The 19,109-nt window shown below is 40.3% G+C and overlaps 1 protein-coding gene across 2 annotated transcripts in view; it reads left to right on the top strand.

Moving 5' to 3' along the window:
* The window catches only part of LRP5 (LDL receptor related protein 5), a 248,458-nt gene that overhangs the window by 110,032 nt on the left and 119,317 nt on the right, over positions 1–19,109 (top strand). For both annotated transcript variants that reach the window (XM_073347077.2, XM_073347076.2), the window contains exons 6-7: positions 15,378–15,774; positions 16,318–16,489. In XM_073347077.2, the coding sequence (XP_073203178.1) occupies positions 15,378–15,774; positions 16,318–16,489 (569 nt within the window). The remainder of the gene's footprint in view (positions 1–15,377; positions 15,775–16,317; positions 16,490–19,109) is intronic.

Raw genomic sequence — 19,109 nt, 5'->3', positions numbered from 1 at the left:
TTTAATTTTACGATGCTAACACTTCAGTGTATGTATTAAGGTCAGAACAATGGGAACATCATAGATCCTCCATCTTGAGGCATTCTGAGAGTGGTGTAATGTAATATATGTTTGATTCTCTTCTGTCTTTACCTTGTTTCATCAGCATTTAATGAATGAGGTTTTTCTTTTTTCTGTTCATTCACTTGTAAATTGCCTTTCATGTTTAGTCTTGCCACCTGTCAAGGCTGAATCCTGACTCTGGCACTTCGAGTGCAGAAGGTGGGGGCCCACAAGGATTTTAAAAATTAATACTTGCCACTCTAGGCTTGTATTACACTCACAAGGTTACAGCTTTTCTCTGACCTTGGCTTGGTAAATGCTGCTACCACCCAAATGCAAAAAACCCCTTGAACCCAGGAAGGAGCACTTGGGAATTTCTCCCTGTTGGGTACCTTCAAGCCCTTTCACCCCCTCTGGGGAAGAGCTGAGAAAGAAAACAAAGGAAATTACCTGTTGCCACCAGCTAATTAAACAACATATGCACAAACCTCTTAGGACACCAAAAATCCAATTCTGTTCTTAAAAAAGGTAAATTTTTTTAAAAACAAAAAGGAAGAAAATACATCTGGAACTTAGGCTTTTGCTAGATTTTAAAGGAGCAATTCCAAAAATTAAGCACCCAAAATAGCTTTCTTGGGGATTCAGCTTAAAGGTTACAAGTAAACAAAAGCATCTAAGGTTACAAGAAAACCAAAGCATCTAAGGTTAGCACAGAGAAGATCCACAAGCTAAAATAAAGAAATAAACCTGATCGCATCTATCTAAACATTCCTTATTTACTTACATATCTGGGGGGGTTTCAAATAAGTAATTCTAGGTATGTTCCAATGATTTCTCATACCTGACTTAAAGCTTTACACAGTTTTCCTGCTGCCCTCTGTTCCCCTCTTTTCCGGAGAGACACAACAGACACAAAGGGAAAGCTTTTTCCCCAATTTTAAAAAGTTCTAGCCTTCCCATTGGCTCTTTTGGTCAGATGCCCACCCCTTTTCTTTTACCTGTGGGCTTGTTAACCATTTACAGGTAAAGCAAGCAGAGAACAGACACCAAGAGGGATTTTACAGCTAACTGGCTGGGTGTCCATAAAAGGGAGTTCCCCTCCCCCCCCTTCATTTATCACACCACCCCTTTTTTTTGCAGATTAGGAAATGGTGTTTTTGTTTTTTAAAGTTTGCTTTGTGTTAATAGGTACTTAAAGGACTGCAAACTGCAGAAAATTTTTAGTCTGATCAGACCTAATCTTCAGAGCTGGAGCGTGTACTACATTGAAAAAGTCACTTTCAGAAACAGCCGCTTTTAAAAGTAAACTTAAAATTTGAGAGAACAAAGTCAGTAGAAAATGTACTGTAGGGAACACACCCACAGAGGGATGATCTAGATGACCTAACAGGTCTTTTTTCTTCCAGTTTTGATGACTTTATGGAAGTAGTATATGAAATGATCCTGTAGTTTTCCAGTATGACCTTTGTGTACAAGACCTAAGCCTGTTTTTTTTCTTTGCGGCAAATTTATTTAACCGTGTCAAAGTAGCTACAGAATGGTTGAGACACTGCTTTTATTTTTAACCCCAATTTACAATTGTTTATAACTTTCTCTATAATGTTTCCCTCTTGGATTGACATTTTTAATGGTTGGTGTTTGCTCCAAAGTGAATTTTCTGTGGACGCGTAATACTTGGAATGTAATAATGATAACAATTTAAAAGTTATCTTCAAAGGATTGTATAAACATTAACCTCTATGGGCGCATATGAGATACGGAAGTATTCTTCCCATTTTATAGAGAAGGAAACTAAGGTGCAGAGAAATTTTGACTTGTCCAAGGCCACACAGTGAGTCAGTGACAGCTGGGATTAGCACTCAGGAGTACTTGGTTACAGTAAATCCATTCCAGTAAGACAGTAAATTTGCCCCCGGTGCCTGGGTGTTCTGAGGGAATCAACAATGTATCTACATATCTTCTCTGTGGCTAAATTTGTCCTTTCCCCCAAAGACTTTTTCCTTTAATAGAGTACTTTTATTGATTTACATGCTAATGGGTTTGACTACCGAACTTCTGTTGATCATGAGTTGGTTAGTGATGGGGGATGGTCGGGCCAATTTTAATACAGTGCTTACTTATTCTGAGTCAATAGGGCCCTATATTCCAACATGGAAAGGATGGGGAATTTTCATGTCTGTGCAGAACTTGAAGGTGATCTTTAGATTTTGCTGTATCCTTGACAAGGAGCATACCCCATTTCTGGTGCCCAAGTTTCTTTGGAGATTTCTTGCTGTGATTTGTTCAGGACTGGCATTAAAATTCTTTAAGAAGGGATGTTATTTCCTGGTTAGTGAAAACTTGTAGATGGGACTCTTGAATTGTATACCCAGATGTGTCGCCTCAATTATATCACTTAATCTCTCGGAGTCAGTTTCCCCATCTTTAAAGCAGAGGTAATATTGACCAGCCAAACTCAGAGGGAGTTGAAATGTACTTGTTAAGTGCCGTGAGATCTTTGGATAAAAGGTGCTGTAGAAGTGCAAAGTATTATTACCCTTGTTTATGATTAATTATGTGTTAATGGTTGTGGCCATGAAAATTGTGCTAAGCACTATGTCTGGTTTCTACCAATGACACTACATTCATTGGTACATTAATGCTAGTTTTGAATGAGTTTTAATGCATATATTCTCTAGACCTCCAATTAATGATGGGGCAGTCTTCTGGTTTTTGCCTCTGTCCATCACTAAAAATGGAAGACGACAAAATAAATGGGATACCTCTTATTAAATGATTTAAAGATCATAGTGATAGGGTAATCCAGCCTCCTGGATTGTAATAGCTTTCCCTTGCTATGAGTGAAGCAGCTTTCTGTCATCTGAGTAAGTCATTCCATGTTGGTGACTTCATCAGATGTAATATTTGTTTGATACTGTCAAGGTTCCTCCCCCACTCTGAACTCTAGGGTACAGATGTGGGGACCTGCATGAAAACCTCCTAAACTTACTTTTACCAGCTTAGGTTAAAACCTCCCCAAGGTACAAATTAATTTTATCCTTTGTCCTTGGAATATCCACTGCCACCACCAAACTCTAACTAGGTTTACTGGGAAGCGTAGTTTGGACACGTCTTTCCCCCCAAAATCCTCCCAACCCTTGCACCCCACTTCCTGGGAAAGGTTTGGTAAAAATCCTCACCAATTTGCATAGGTGACCACAGATCCAAACCCTTGGATCTGAGAACAATGAAAAAGCATTCAGTTTTCTTACAAGAAGACTTTTAATAGAAATAGAAGTAAATAGAAGTAAAGGAATTACCTCTGTAAAATCAGGATGGTAGATACCTTACAGGGTAATTAGATTCAAAACATAGAGAATCCCTCTAGGCAAAACCTTAAGTTACAGAAAAGACACACAGACAGAAATAGTCATTCTATTCAGCACAATTCTTTTCTCAGCCATTTAAAAAAATCATAATCTAACACATACCTAGCTAGATTACTTACTAAAAGTTCTAAGACTCCGTTCCTGTTCTATCCCCGGCAAAAGCAGCTTACCGACAGACACAGACCCTTTGTTTCTCTCCCTCCTCCCAGCTTTTGAAAGTATCTTGTCTCCTCATTGGTCATTTTGGTCAGGTGCCAGTGAGGTTACCTTTAGCTTCTTAACCCTTTACAGGTGAGAGGATTTTTCCTCTGGCCAAGAGGGATTTTAAAGGGGTTTACCCTTCCCTTGATATTTATGACAGATACCTTGTTTGTTTTTCTAATGAGTGTGTGCCATAACTGTTTCTGAAACGGAATTTGCAGGTTCAAGGAAAACAGCTACCCTAGATATTTGTTAATTAAGTAGTAAAAGTAACAGTGGACAAGGTTATTCATGTATAACATGCAAACGGAGCAGTTAATGAGCCATGTTTGTGCTCTGTATGGCCTTCCCTTGTCATAAGTGTTAATTTTCCCTGTGCCTATCTACATGTGATTTAGCCACGTCTAGTCCAAATGAGGGTACTTAGGACTCACTTTTTGTTAATTTTTATGCACTACTTTCCCCCTGAAGCTCTCATCCTCAGTCATATAAACCAGGCAAGTGAATCTCCTGTCTTCTGTACTCTTATTGCTCCACCAGTTGGCTAAGAGGAAGTTCTCCTGCAGTGAGTGTCCTCAACCCAAATCAGCCACCTTCATTTAGTGAATCAGTGTTCCATTCACCCAGAGATTGAAGATAAATCAGATCTTCTGTACAGGGATATGTAGAGCTGCTGGTAAACACCATGGCAGACTTTCTCTTATGTGAAAAAAAAATCCTTTTATGTGGACCCCAGCTATTAGCACAGCTTGTTTCAGTTTCTCAAACGTTTTTCAATTAGGTGGAAAAGTCTAAGAACAATAATACTGGGGCCCTACACATAGATCCCAACACCAAAATAAAACCACCTATCATAATCTCTGTTTTACTTCTCTCTTCCTGCAGTTGGACTGTTAAGAGCAGTTAACGATGAACTTCACTGTGCTGAATGTTGTCTTTGTTTTGAATATCAGCAAGATTATTAAATAGCATGGCTTTTTTTTTTTTTTTTTTTTTTTTTACATTTCTCCTGATCTACATAGAATAACAAAGTTTGTTCTCTCGTGCATCATGCTTTGAAACTTTGCCAGGTAATTCATTGTGTTACTGGAACTAACAAGATCCTTTGCTCATCTGCGTGTGGTTTCTTGAAGTCTGGTTTGTTTATCTGGGGTGACGGGTGTCTGTACTTGGATGGCTAGTAAAAGATTTGCTGACAACGTAAGTATTTGTAATGAAATTTTAAAAATGTCACTTTCTTGTGTGTCAATGTAGAACTAAGCTTTTTCCTGTTTACAAGTTCTCTGTTTTGCCTAGCAAAAGAGTGATTGTGAAAGAAGTTCCTAGTAACTAGATTAGAGGGGGGAGAAGAAAATTTTAGGGGAAAAGAGACCCACAATGGAGCATTGTTCTATCCTGATTAGCAGACAGACAAATGGGAAAGGAATAGCATGGTGTTTTCTAGCATGGATTAGCAAAGGCAACCACTGCAGTCTACATTTGTTTAGGTTGGGTGAATAAATTGGAGCATTTGTTACTGTATTATAGATGTCTTGTCACTTGTCAAATGTGAAGTGGGCCAAGGGAAGAATAAAAAAGGCTCTTGTCGAGCTGGTGAGATGGGCTGCTTCGCTGCTGTCGGCTCTGATTGGAATTAATTTTGTAGATAGAATGCAGCTGCCATTTTCAGCATTGAAGCATGAATTTTTAATAACAGAAGCACAAAACAAAAAAATCCGAACAATCAATCTACCTAGCATGGGTGTTAAATTTTAAAATTAATGGATTAAAGGAGTGGGGGAAGTGGAACTCCATCCACAGAACAAAAAAGATCCCTCTGGTCTGTTTCTACATGGCTTCTTGTTAGCTACAAAGAGAGAATATAGTGTTTGGGGAACGAGAATAAATGACCAGAGCTGTGTGTTGGTTTTTTTAATTCCAGTATAGTTAGCATTTGTTTCTATATGCAAACCATTAAAATTCATGGGCTTGTATGGATGTTAGATTTACTCAAAAGTTGCACAGAAGTTTCTGCAGAAAGCTTCAGGGAGCAGGAAGCAAAAGAAAGACTCAAGAATAATAAACAGCTTAAAGTTATACCAGTTGGAAAAATAAAACAGAAATTTGAACTTAGGGCATTACAAATTCCTTCAAGGTAGAAATTTCAAAGGGATCCCAGTTTTTCTAATGTAAAAAAGTTATCCTACATGATTTTGCATTGTAAAATGTTTATATCAAATGTGTGTGGTGGTATGCATACATTCCTTCCTTTTTTCCTTGTGGGCTCTGGTTGATGGAGATCTTTATATATAGCATTACACTGTGGTTTCACTGTCTGTGTTTGACTTTAAGCCTGTATTGCAGCCTTATGTTTGAGTAGTTTGCATTTTGTATGTGAAAGCTTTTGTTTGTGTGATGCTGAACACATTCACATTACAGTGGCTGGTAATCCTGTTAAGGGTTTCTTAGTTGTATGGTTATGAAAGTGATTAATTTGATGGTTGTTTTAAAGATTCATTTGATTAAATGCTGTAACATTTGAATGTATTTAGACTGTTTCTAATAGTGTAGACAGGTTCTAGAATGTCTAGTAATACACATTCTGCAGTAGAGATGTTAGACTATAAAATGTATGTAGTGGTTTGTATTTTCAAAGCACTCTTCAGACGTTAATGCTGAAAGTGCCTCTGTAAAAGGGATAGGCACCCATTTTACAAATAAGATTACTGAGGGAAAAGAGGTGGTGTAATTTGCCCCAGATCACAGAGGTAAAATTAGTCTGCTACTCCTAATCCTGTGCTTCAAGCCATAGGCTACGCCTCTCTCCCGCCTGTTTTTGCTAGCAGAAATTATTATTAAAAGAAAATACATGCATAATAGCACTTACTAAGCTTTTCACAGAGGATGTTCAGTGTATGCACAGATTTTGTAACGATCTTAGTACTGAATGCCTGGCCAAGAACAATTATTCTTTACCAGCTTTCAGTCGGTGTAGATAACTTGTTGAGAAACTTTAGTGGCACATGCTGCACTGCCTTCATCTACATGTCTCTGTTGTCTAAGGACCTAGATACATGGCTGTCGGGAAGATGGTGACAGAGCAATGTGTCTTCATTAAGAGCAGATGTAGCACAGCAGCATGGATTGTCAAACAGCCAACGTATACGGGCCTAGCAGTTCACTTCAATAATGCCACCTAGTTCTCATTACCCTAAGGCAGAGAAAATTAAAGTGCATCAGAATTCTAGCATGTATTAGCATCAACCACTGTTGTGCTTTGACTGTACTGCATCAGATAATGGGGGTTTCTTTGTGGTCTGCCAGGTCAACAGAGAGAACAGTCCAGTGCTAAAGGAAATGGGAACTACACAAAAATGAGGAGGTTAGTTAGACAGAAATTAAAGGGAAACTACACAAAAAGAGGAACTACACAAATTAAAGGGTGCAGTGCCAAAAGTGAAATCTCTGCAAGTTGTGTGGAAACTTTTTAAAGACACCATAATAGAGGCTCAACTTAAATGTATACCCCAAATTAAAAAACATAATAAGAGAACCAAAAAAGAGCCACCGTGGCTAAACAACAAAGTAAAAGAAGCAGTGAGAGGCCAAAAGGCATCCTTTAAAAAGTGGAAATTAAATCCTAATGAGAAAAATAGAAAGGAGCATAAACTCTGGCAAATGAAGTGTAAAAATATAATTACGAAGGCCAAAAAAGAATTTGAAGAACAGCTAGCCAAAGACTCAAACAGTAATAGCAAATTTTTTTTTACATATATCAGAAGAAGGAAGCCTGCTAAACAGCCAGTGGGGCCACTGGCTGATCGAGATGCTAAAGGAGCACTCAAGGACGATAAGACCATTGCAAAGAAACTAAATGAATTATTTGCATCAGTCTTCACGGCTGAGGATGAGAGGGAGATTCCCAAACCTGAGCCATTCTTTTTAGGTGACAGATCTGAGGAACTGTCCCCGATGGAGGTGTCATTAGAGGTGATTGGGAACAAACTGATAAATTAAACAGCAGTAAGTCACCAGGACAAGATGGTATTTATCCAAGAGCTCTGAAGGAACTCAAACGTGAAATTGTAGAACTACTAACTGTAGTTTAAATCAGCTTCTGTACCAAATGACTGGAGGATAGCTAATGTGACGCCAATTTTTTAAAAGGGCTCCAGAGGTGATCCCGGCAATTACAGGCCTGTAAGGCTGACTTCAGTACTGGGCAAACTGGTTGAAACTATACTAAAGAACAATATTGTCAGACATATAGATGAACATAATTTGTTGAGGAAGAGTCAACATGGTTTTAGTAGAGGGAAATCATGCCTCACCAATCTACTAGAATTCTTTGAGGGGGTCAACAAGCAGTGTACCAAGGGGATCCAGTGGGTACAGTGTACTTAGATTTTCAGAAAGCCTTCAACAAGGTCCCTCACCAAAGGCTCTTTCGCAAAGTAAGCTTTCACGGGATAAGAGGGATTTGTAACTGGTTAAAAGATAGGAAACAAAGGGTCGCTATAAATGGTCAGTTTTCAGAATGGAGAGAGGTAAATAGTGGTGTCTCCCAGGGGTCTGTACTGGGACCAGTCCTATTCGACATATTCATAAATGATCTGGAAAAAGGAGTAAACAGTGAGGTGCAAAATTTGCAGATGATGCAAAATTACTAAAGATAGTTAAGACCCAGGCAGACTGTGAAGGGCTACAAAAGGATCTCTCAAAACTGGGTGACTGGGCAAAAAAATGGCAGATGAAATTTAATGTCGATAAATGCAAAGTAATGCACATTGGAAAGCATAATCCCAACTATACATATAAAATGATGGGGTCTAAATTAGCTGTTACCACTCAAGAAAGATATCTTGGAGTCATTGTGGATAGTTCTCTGAAAATATCCACTCAGTGTGCAGCGGCAATCAAAAAAGTGAACAGAATGCTGGGACTAATTAAGAAAGAGAGAGATAATAAAACAGAAAATATCATGTTGCCTCTCTATAAATCCATGGGCACCCACATAGAATCATAGAATATCAGGGTTGGAAGGGACCCCAGAAGGTCATCTAGTCCAACCCCCTGCTCGAAGCAGGACCAATTCCCAGTTAAATCATCCCAGCCAGGGCTTTGTCAAGCCTGACCTTAAAAACCTCTAAGGAATACTTAGAATCTTGAACATCTTGAATACTGCATGCAGATGTGGTCGCCCAATCTCAAAAAAGAGATATTGGAATTGGAAAAGGTTGAGAAAAGGGCAACAAAAATGATTAGGGGTATGGAACGGCTTCCGTATGAGGAGAGATTAATAAGACTGGGACTTTTCAGCTTAGAAAAGAGACTGCTAAGGGGAGATGTGATTGAGGTCTATAAAATCGTGGCTGGCGTAGAGAAAGTAGATAAGGAAGTGTTGTTTACTACTTCTCATAACACAAGAACTAGGGGTCACCAAATGAAATTAATAGGCAGCAGGTTTAAAAGAAATAAAAGGAAGTATTTCTTCACACAACATACAGAGAACCTGTGGAACTCCTTGCCAGAGGATGTTGTGAAGGCCAAGACCATAACAGGGTTCAAAAAAGAAATAGATAAATTCATGGAGGATAGGTCCATCAGTGGGTGTTAGCGAGGATGGACAAGAATGGTGTCCCTAGCGTCTGTTTGCCAGAAGCTGGGAATGAGTGACAGGGGATGGATCACTTGATGATTACCTGTTTTGTTCATTCCCTCTGGGGCACCTGGCACTGGCCACTGTTGGAAGACAGGATACTGGGCTAGATGGACCTTTGGTCTGACCTAGTAGGGTCATTCTTATGTTCATGACTGTACAGTTCTAATGCCCAAGTTCTAAAGTCCAAATTTTTTATTTTCTCATATGCCTTCTCTGAATACCACCTGTGGCAGAACCAGTGTGGAGCATCTTGAGAGTTTAATAAATAGTACAGCCCAGGCAGTTGAGTGTGAAAGGGACCCTATTCCTTCTCAGAAGCATGGGATCATCTTGGAGTTGCCATGCAGCTGGTGGGGACGAAGGTGCAGTGGCTGTCCGAATACTGTCCCATCCAGTCAGAGTTAATGCAGCCATTACTGCATCTATCTGTGTGTGAGAGAGAATGGATAGATTGGGCAAGAACCTGTAAGTGGGACTGGGAGGATAACGGAGTCCTCACTGCCTTGAGGAGCTGAAGACTGCTTTGGTGGTGTTTATAGATTTTAAGGCCAGAAGGAGACCATTGTGCTCACCTAGTGTTTGTTTTCATGTACAGCTCTACAGTGACACAGCTGCACTAGTTGCCCTTTAGTGAAGATTCTACTACGCTGACAGGAGAGTTTCTCCTATCAGCATAGTTAATGCACCTCCCCAAGAGGCAGTAGCTATGTCTACAAGAGAAACTCTCCCGTAAACATCATGCTGCCTACTCGGGGGTTTAGGTCGGTGTAACTGTGTCACTCCAGGGCGTGGATTTTAGGTCTGTTGGGTAGACCTGGACCTAGCCTGACCTCCTGCATAATGCTGGCCAGAGAACTTCTCCCAGAAATTCCTGAATCAAGCCCATTCAACCTTGATCCAGTTCACTGTGGAGAGAGAAAAACAGAAGAGAACTAAGGTGAAAATGCAATCAATTATGTGACGAGGCTACACTGCCAGATTAGATTAGTCTGTTTATATCTGTGTACAATGATGTCCAATATTGCAGTCTCTTAGAAATGCATATAATATCCCTCTCTACTACATGATCAGTTATCAAATGCATATTCAGTGCCCTTCTGCTTTCCATTAAATGTGCTTCAATATTATTTAAGGTTTCAGAGTAGCAGCCATGTTAGTCTGTATTCGCAAAAAAAAAAAAGGAGTACTTGTGGCACCTTAGAGACTAACCAATTTATTTGAGCATAAGCTTTCGTGAGCTACAGCTCGCTTCATCGGATCTGATGAAGTGAGCTGTAGCTCACGAAAGCTTATGCTCAAATAAATTGGTTAGTCTCTAAGGTGCCACAAATCCTCCTTTTCTTTTTGCAAATATTATTTAAGGAGATCAGGGTGATTATGGACACATTAATGTAATTAAAAGTGGAATGGAGAGACTCTGATGTGAATTTGTAAGGGCTTTGTGTGACAGAGCAGCTGATGTTTGCCGCAAAAACCTCTACTGGTTTTTGAAGCAGTGGAGTTGAGAATTTCTTTAATAAAAATGTAATATTTCAGTATTATAATCAAACAGATTTATTCTAGTATTTTGTAAGGCTAACTGTTGAGTTTTTAAACAGGATTTTTACTTAATTTACATTGAATGTAGTATTTAACTTTGATTCTCCACAAGTCAAAATTTCAAATCAGTACTTTGAGGCAAGTAATTAAATGGGCCTTGAGTTAGACCCTGACATAAACAAAGCTATATGCCTCTGCTATTGAAGCATGCACTCTGCTCTCCACTATTACAGCTTGCAGCCCTGTGTCACAGGGTGTTGTCTTTTGTGCTAATGCCTTTTTATTTGTTGGCTATCAGGGTGCAAACTGTCTTTATCGTGGGCCTTAGGGCCATTCTCTGTCTTGTTTTTAATTTCTCACAGATTGGGGACTCCATTTCAAAAATGGCACCTGTGGGGAATATGGATAGTAAGGGAAACAGGAGAGGGAATTTTTTTTTTTTAATTATTGTATGGGACTTGGGAGACCTGGGTTCTGTAGCCTACTCTGCCATTGTCAGACTGAGACATCTTTGGCAAATTGTTGAATCTTTGTGTGTTTCTCTTTCCCCTCCCACCTTTGTCTCGTCCATTTAGATTGTAAGCTCTTTGAGGCAGAGGACTGTCTTTTATCATGTGTTTGTACAGAACCTAGCACAGTGGGGGCCTGATCTCAGTTGGGACCTCTAGGGGCTATTGTAATACATACAAATAATAAACAAAAATAAAACCAAAAATGTTACAGGAAATGTAAAAATATAGGCTTGAAAAGAAACCATGAAGTACTTGGGTATTACTCTCCATTGCAGTTGTAAATAAGGCTCATTTACAATTTTGATGTTTATCCATTTCTGTTCAACATTGCAGTCTTTCATATTTCTAAAATTATCAAGACTGTTTGTTGATCTATTTTCTAATCCAACATCAGAGATGTCAGCATAGCTCCGAGACTGGTGTTTATTGGGTAATCCTTGAGACATTGGAGAACAAAATCACAAACTTTGGACTTTTTTGTGGTGCCATTATCAAAATAGAAGATTTTATTTTTAAAACGACACTTAAAATCTGGATGCCTTTGCATATCTGAATATAAAGATTGCCATGAAGTAGTTGATAACTGCACCTTTTATGAATGTTCATTGCCCTCATACGGGGTTAATATTTATATATAAGGTAACTTGTCTTTATATATAGCGCTGGCTAAGAGGAACAGTTGTACAGGATGTATAGACAATTAATTTGACTTCCATCTGCTGCTGATCTGTATTTGTACAAGTTTGCTGATTTATTTTCTCTGCTGATGTTTCAAGTGGTCCACCATTTTAAGCATGATTTAGAATATCAAATAACCTTTAGGATATTTCAGTGTTTATTTTAGCAAAGGGTCTCTCTTTCCAGGAGATTGGTAAAATATTTAAGAACGAATACTGTGTCCAGCGCCAGCAATCCCTTTTAATCATCGCAAGAACGTGTTGTTTCTTTCAAGAAGGAAAGCTTAAATACCCTGTTTCTCCTTGCTAGGTTCAGGGGAAAAAAAGTGGCTTCTTAAGGTGACACATCACCTAGAACTGCTGTTCCCCTGGTCTGGCCAAAAAGTGACCCCCTTTTAATGTATCCTAATAAGCTACCACAAGCTTAAAACTTGAGAAGCTAGAATTCTGCCATGTGTTACAATGAAGTATTTGTATTCTGCTTTGGTAGCCTTTGGAGCCAACAAAATCAGTCTTCAGGAAATCTGATGGCAAATGTCTGTCTTGAGGTGGGAAGGAGAGGCTCTCCACAACTGAGCTTACGATTTCCCCCCCACTTCATTGTGCTCGCAATCATTAAAGCCTTCCTTCAACCCAGGTCTTCCTTCAGAGCCTCAGCAGAACTCTGAGGGTTGTTTAGAGGTCACAGGAGATATTCCCTATCTCTTTCCTTCCCCTACCCCCAAAATCACTTTCTCCACCCCCAGCCTTGAGTGCATTTTCTCCTCAGTGCTTTTATACCTTCCTCGCTAGGGCGTTCAGGTACCAAATTGTGATTACCAAACTCAAAAGCAAGTGACAGTGCAACTAGACCTCTGAGTTGCCTGTGAATTTGGTTTGACGTGTGACAGATACCCTTTGAATGACTGCATGTTTCTTATGTGTTGGCCTCACATGTCAGGGTAAAACTGTGTCTTAGAGAATAGCTGTGAGGATTAGCACTCAGGTACCACGGTGATGAACATGTTATAAGAACCTGTATAAAATAGTATTTGAAGTACCGTTTTCCAAGAGGGACTGGGATGGCTCAGGGGATTCACTTCTAGGATTCAGAGTAGCAGCCGTGTTAGTCTGGATTTGCAAAAAGAAAAGGAGGACTTGTGGCACCTTAGAGACTAACAAATTTATTTGAGCATAAGCTTTCGTGAGCTACAGCTCACTTCATCGGATGCATTTGGCTTTGAGGATTGCCACTTTAAGTACAGCCCTGGCTGGTAGTGATTGAAGGTTACTATCTGTTGGTCTTTCAGTGGCCTGTATGAAATGGAATTGATGGTTGTAGGCCAGTTCCCTTTTGGCAGGTGTCAAGACATGAAAACCATCTCAATAATTGGCAACTGCAGCAGAAAACTAAGCAGTGAACTGGTTATTTAGAAGGAACTAGATATTCTCTCACCTCAAAGTTGTCCCTGTGGATCAAGATGAATTGTTGGGGCCACATGAGGAGGTTTGCCCTGCTCCTATACATGCCCGACCTGTTCTATGGACAAATGGAGAAGTTCAGTCTCCAGGATGGCTGTTTTGGCACCTTCTTCACCAGTAATAAAGCTTTGTGCAAGCCCCTGCACGCACACAGTCCTGCCGCCTAAAAAGTCAGATTCAGACCATCTTCAGGCAAGTCGGATGTACTTGCAATAGTTGTGACTTGATCTCCCATTTGGCTGTCTGAAGCAAAGAAAAGCATTAATGTACTGTACTTTTATTAGGAAATCCCAAGACTTGTGTTCCTTCTATCATTTCCTGTATAGTATGTAGTGGTGTGTGAAAACTGTGTGTAATGCACTCATTCAGCTATAGGACAAGGCTGGGTCAGTTGAGAGTTTTGTGGAATATGATAAAATGTCTAGACATATTCCTGATTTTTTTCGTTTTGTTTTAGCAAAGGAAATAATACTCTTTCGTTATTAACCTGGTTTAATATAAATTTTCCACACCCCTTGTGCTTTTTCCTTTCCTGACAAGGAATAAAGTGATTTCCAGATGAAACCCATTTCATTTTGCTGGTCTGAAAAACTCAAATTCATATTTATTTTGGTACTTAGTCTCACAGTTCAGGGCAAATGCACCTATGTTTCCCCTTACGGTATGTCTACACTGCAATGTAAGCCCAGGGTTAGTAACACGTCCCGGGTTTGTTAACCTGGGGCTTGAACGTCTACATTCCTTTGGAATCCCATTAGGAATTGTTGAACCCTAGGGCTCCAGTGTCTACACTCCATTATGCGGGCCTGAGTCCAACCACCCATATCCCAGACTTCCTAGCGTTTTCCCAAAATGTGACTGCTCTAGCCCTTTGTTCATGGTGCAGTGTGGGAAAACTTGACTGTCCAGAGGACAAAGAAAGTTGGCCTGTGGAACTGTGGGATACTTTTGGCAGACTCCCAGAGCATGATTCCAGTGGAGCTGGGTCTACGCTGCAAAAAAATAGAGCACAAACCCTGCGTACCCACCTTGACTTAGGCTTGGACCCTAAAATGGATTTTGGCAGGCCCAGTTCTTTCAACCCTACCCTAAGGATTAACACCCTCTGTGAACCAGGGGTCCTGTCTATTTGCTGGACCAGGAAGGAGGCCCTGAACCAGTTTAAAACCAGACTATTTATCCAAAAACCCTTTATTCATCCAAAACCTAGTACATGCATACCTTTCCAAGGGGGTGGCTTCTCTGAAGATGTTACAACCTGTGTGAATTGGTCTAATCACCCCCTGCTCATCTCCTATTTGTCCTTCCCATGGAAATACAAACAGTTTCACATATTCCACATACACAATTGTATTTTTAATACAATAGACCCCAAAGGTATTAACCTAATTCAATAAAGTTAATTCAGGAAATTGATAGTCTGTCACACTTAGGAAAATAGGAGTTGATGTAAGAGGCAGACTTCCAAGGCTGGCTCCAGGGAGCATCCGTTCAGAAGCGCAGCTTGGTTTGGAGGGGATGGTAGTAGCAGCTTCAATGCAACACCACTCCCAGCTCTGTTGCACCCATGCAGCATGAGTCCCTACACCATGGCCCACCGAGTTCTCCTGTGCAGCAAGTTCCCATTTGGCAGGTGTCAAGTGTGGAACTCTAGCCTGTGGCACGTGGGGTTGTATCTCTGCCTTAAGCCTGAGGCAAATTAGGTGTGGTTCTAAGGGGTATTGGCAAGTTGCTAATGTGTGTCCCGTTACCTGGGCAATATTTGGGCACCCCTAATGTGCGGTACACCTCTCAGTGTTTTGATGCCAGTACTCCGTTGTTTTCTGTGTGGCAATTCTTCTCTGTCATCAAGCTGCGACATTATGGTTTAAATTATGGTGACAGGTGAAGGAGAACTCTATAGTTGCAAAATTACAGTGTTAATGCTCTTTCGCAGGTGCTGAGGAAGTCTTGCTGCTCGCTAGAAGGACAGATTTGCGAAGAATCTCCTTGGACATGCCAGACTTCACTGATATTATTCTGCAGATAGACAATATCAGGCATGCGATTGCAATAGACTATGATCCTGTTGAGGGCTACATATACTGGACTGACGATGATGTCCGGGCTATTCGTCGGGCTTACCTTGATGGTTCTGGAGCACAGACCCTAGTGACCACAGAAATTAATCATCCTGATGGCATAGCAGTGGACTGGGTGGCAAGGAACCTGTACTGGACTGACACAGGAACAGATCGCATTGAAGTAACCCGACTGAATGGGACATCCAGAAAGATCCTTATATCGGAAAATCTAGATGAACCCAGAGCGATAGTGCTAAATCCTGTGATGGGGTGAGTTTTTTGCTTTTTGTTCCTCCCCTCTTGTGGTGGATTTTTCTAAGAGCTTGTAAGCCCGTCTTCAGTTCTCTGAGACTGTAAGAAATAGCAGATTATCAGATGTTGGACATATTAGCCAGAGAACATATGTGCTAGCGCTCCTTGTCTCCTGTCAAAATCATTGCTTTTCTCCCTGTCCCACCCTCTCCAGCACCACTGATGTGCACGTACGTAACCACCAGACATCACAAGCTTCTGTACCACAGAACTTTGCATAGCCTGTTTGGTTGAATTGTGTCAGTCTTTCCTTTATCTCCTTGTTTTATAGACGGTACTAAAGAAAGGCACCACTGCCCATCGTGAGGAACCTGTTTTTTTAATGCTCAGACCTTAGGTCAATGTCACTACCTGACTTCCAGGGGAGTTAATTAGTCTGATTACTACTCCTGAGCCTAATGGGAGAGAGTTTTCTCACCAGCTAGAACAAATCCCCAATCTTAATAGCAGAGGCATACTGTAATCATACGCAATATGCATTTAAAGCTTTTTTTCCTACAGCTACATGTATTGGACAGACTGGGGTGAAAATCCAAAGATCGAGTGTGCTTATCTGGATGGCTCTGAGAGGAGGGTCCTAGTGAACAGTTCTCTAGGTTGGCCTAATGGCTTGGCACTGGATCTTGAAGAAGACAAACTCTACTGGGGAGATGCAAAGACAGACAAAATTGAAGTAAGTAATAAACATAAATTGTGTATTTCCAGACAACTAAGGTAAGAACTATCTTTTCTGTGCAAGTTGAAGACTTGGACTTCGGAGGGGTCCGCTGTCCCATCGATATAAAAACATATCTGTGACAGAGCTTGACACTTTATTTTTTCCTTAAAAAAGGAACTGCATATTTGTTTTTGAGAACTGTGTTCTGAACTGGCTAAGTACTCCGGTACCAAACACCATCACAGTGCTGTGTCATCGTGCAAGCAAGGGAAAAGAAACTGAAATTTACCACTAGTGCACAGTTACCAAGCATAATTCATTGCTTTTAATGTCAGAGGGTGTGCCTGAGAGTCTTGCAAACAGAGAAGCATGCTTGAGTATGAAAACCATTTTTGAGTTGGCCTTGGTTGTTGGAATAGTTGTGTTTGAAGTGCTAGATGCAGAGTGCCTAATTGAACACTTGTGTGGCGCAAGGTGGATGGAAGGCCTTGAAGGGCCATATTTCACAGCATCTATGACAGTAGTATCCAGGTGTATTTTTACTTGATCCAACCTGAAAGTGTTAGACAGAAAAGGGATTGTTTCTAATGTACTATGATGTTTGAAAATCCATTCTTCTGACTGGCTACATAGAAGTCCATGCAGAGACCATAGCAGTTCAGCAAGTGGGGAGGGACTGAAAGCAAGGGAAAATCTTCCATATTGAAATATACATAATTATGCAGTTTATTTTTGACAGACTCCTTAATAGGTGAAAATATGTGAAACTGATAGACTATTCTGTGATTATTTTTCCAAGAAGCAACATTATTAAAAACTAATGCAATACATTCAACCCACTCTGTTAAATACAGTAGAAAAGGCTTATGTTTGGACAGCATGGAGACCTCTGTACAAAGTGTAGTAATGTATATATCCAGTTGTAAGGAAAAGCTCCCAGGAAGGAGGCCGCTGAGCACTTATACAAGTGATCCTTTCAGACAGAGAATCATTGCTTAACATTTGAGAATTGGTAAAAGCAGGATTCTAAGGAGTCATGGTTGATGGGCTTTGGCTTGCAGATTGACAGGATTGAGTTTTAACTAGCAAGACACATTTTCTGCAGTTGAAAAATTCAAGGATCTCAGTGTGAAGGAGACCTGGAATTACTTTGTCAAAGTTGCAAAAATTGCCTGAAGCCAGCATCCCAAGCAAGGGGAAAAAATTTGTAGGGAAGGGTTGCAGATCAAACTGGATGAACAAGCGTGTCAAACGGGTATTAAGAAAAAGCAGAAAGGTTACAAGGAATGAAGCATCAGGGAAAGCTACTTCTTGGAAGTCAGAAAATGTAGGGAACAAGGGGAAACTGCCAAAAGTCAAGCAAAGCTGGACCTTGCAAAGGAAATTAAAACCAATAGTAAAAGGTTCCTTAGTCATATAAATAAAAAGAAAACAAGGAAAGAAGTGGGACCGCTAAGAACTGACAACGGGGGGTGGAGATTAAAGATAATCGAGGTCTGGCCTAACCTAAACATATACTTTGCCTCAGTTTTTCATGAGGGTAATGAGGAGCTTGGAGGTAGAGTGGCTGAAGGGAGGCAGAGTGGCTGAAGGGAATCAGAATATAGAAGTAGAAATTATCACATCTAAGGTGGAAGTAAAACTCAAAACAGTTTAATGGGACCAAATCGGGGTCCCAGATAATCTGCATCCAAGAATGTTAAAAGAACTGGCACATGAAATTGAAAGCCCAGTAGCAAGGATTGTTAATGAATCTGTAAACTTGGGAATTGTACCCTATGACTGAAGAACTACAAATCTATTACCTCTATTTAAGAAAGGGGGGAGGGAAGTGATCCTGAAAACTACAGGCCCATTAGTGTGATCACAAGTATATGCAAGGTTTTAGAACAAATTTTGAGTTTGTGTAGTGTTAAGGACATAATGGTAAAGAGTAATTGGGATACAACACAACATAGATTTACCAAAGGTAGATCGTGCCAGACCATCCTGAGCTCTTTGAGAAGATAACCGATTTTCTAGACAAAGGAAATACAGTAGATTTAATTTACCTAGATTTCAGTAAGGCATTTGATACAGTTCCCCATGGGAAATTATTAGTTAAATTGGAGAAGATGGGGATTAATATGAGAATTGAAAGGTGAGTAAGGAACTGGTTAAAAGGGAGCCTACAACAGATCATGCTGAAAGATGAACTGTGAAGCAGGAAGGAGGTTATTAGTGGAGTTCCTCAAGGATCAGTTTTGGGACGGATCTTATTTAACATTTTCATTAATGACCTTGGCACAAAAAGTGGGAGTGTGCAAATAAAATCTGTGGATGTCACAAAGTTGGGAGGTACAGAAGAGAACTGGAATATCCTACAAGAAGATTTCGGCAACCTTGAAAACTGGAGTAATAGAAATGGGATGAAATTTAATAGTGCTAAGTGCAGGGTCATGCTCTTAGGGACTAACAATGACAGCTTTTGCTATAAGATGGGGATGTGTCAATTGGAAGTGACAGAGGAGGAGAAAGACCTGTGTGTACAGGTTGATCACAACATGACTATGAGCCACCAATGTGATGTGGCTGTGAGAAAGGCTAATGTAATTCTAGGATGCATCAGGCCAAGTATTTCCAGTAGAGATAAAAA

This window comes from Lepidochelys kempii, chromosome 6 (assembly GCF_965140285.1).
Source record: "Lepidochelys kempii isolate rLepKem1 chromosome 6, rLepKem1.hap1, whole genome shotgun sequence".
NCBI classification, from domain to species: domain Eukaryota; kingdom Metazoa; phylum Chordata; order Testudines; family Cheloniidae; genus Lepidochelys; species Lepidochelys kempii.
The sequence above is the reverse complement of the archived record's forward strand: the minus strand, read 5'-3'. Positions and strand labels throughout refer to the sequence as shown.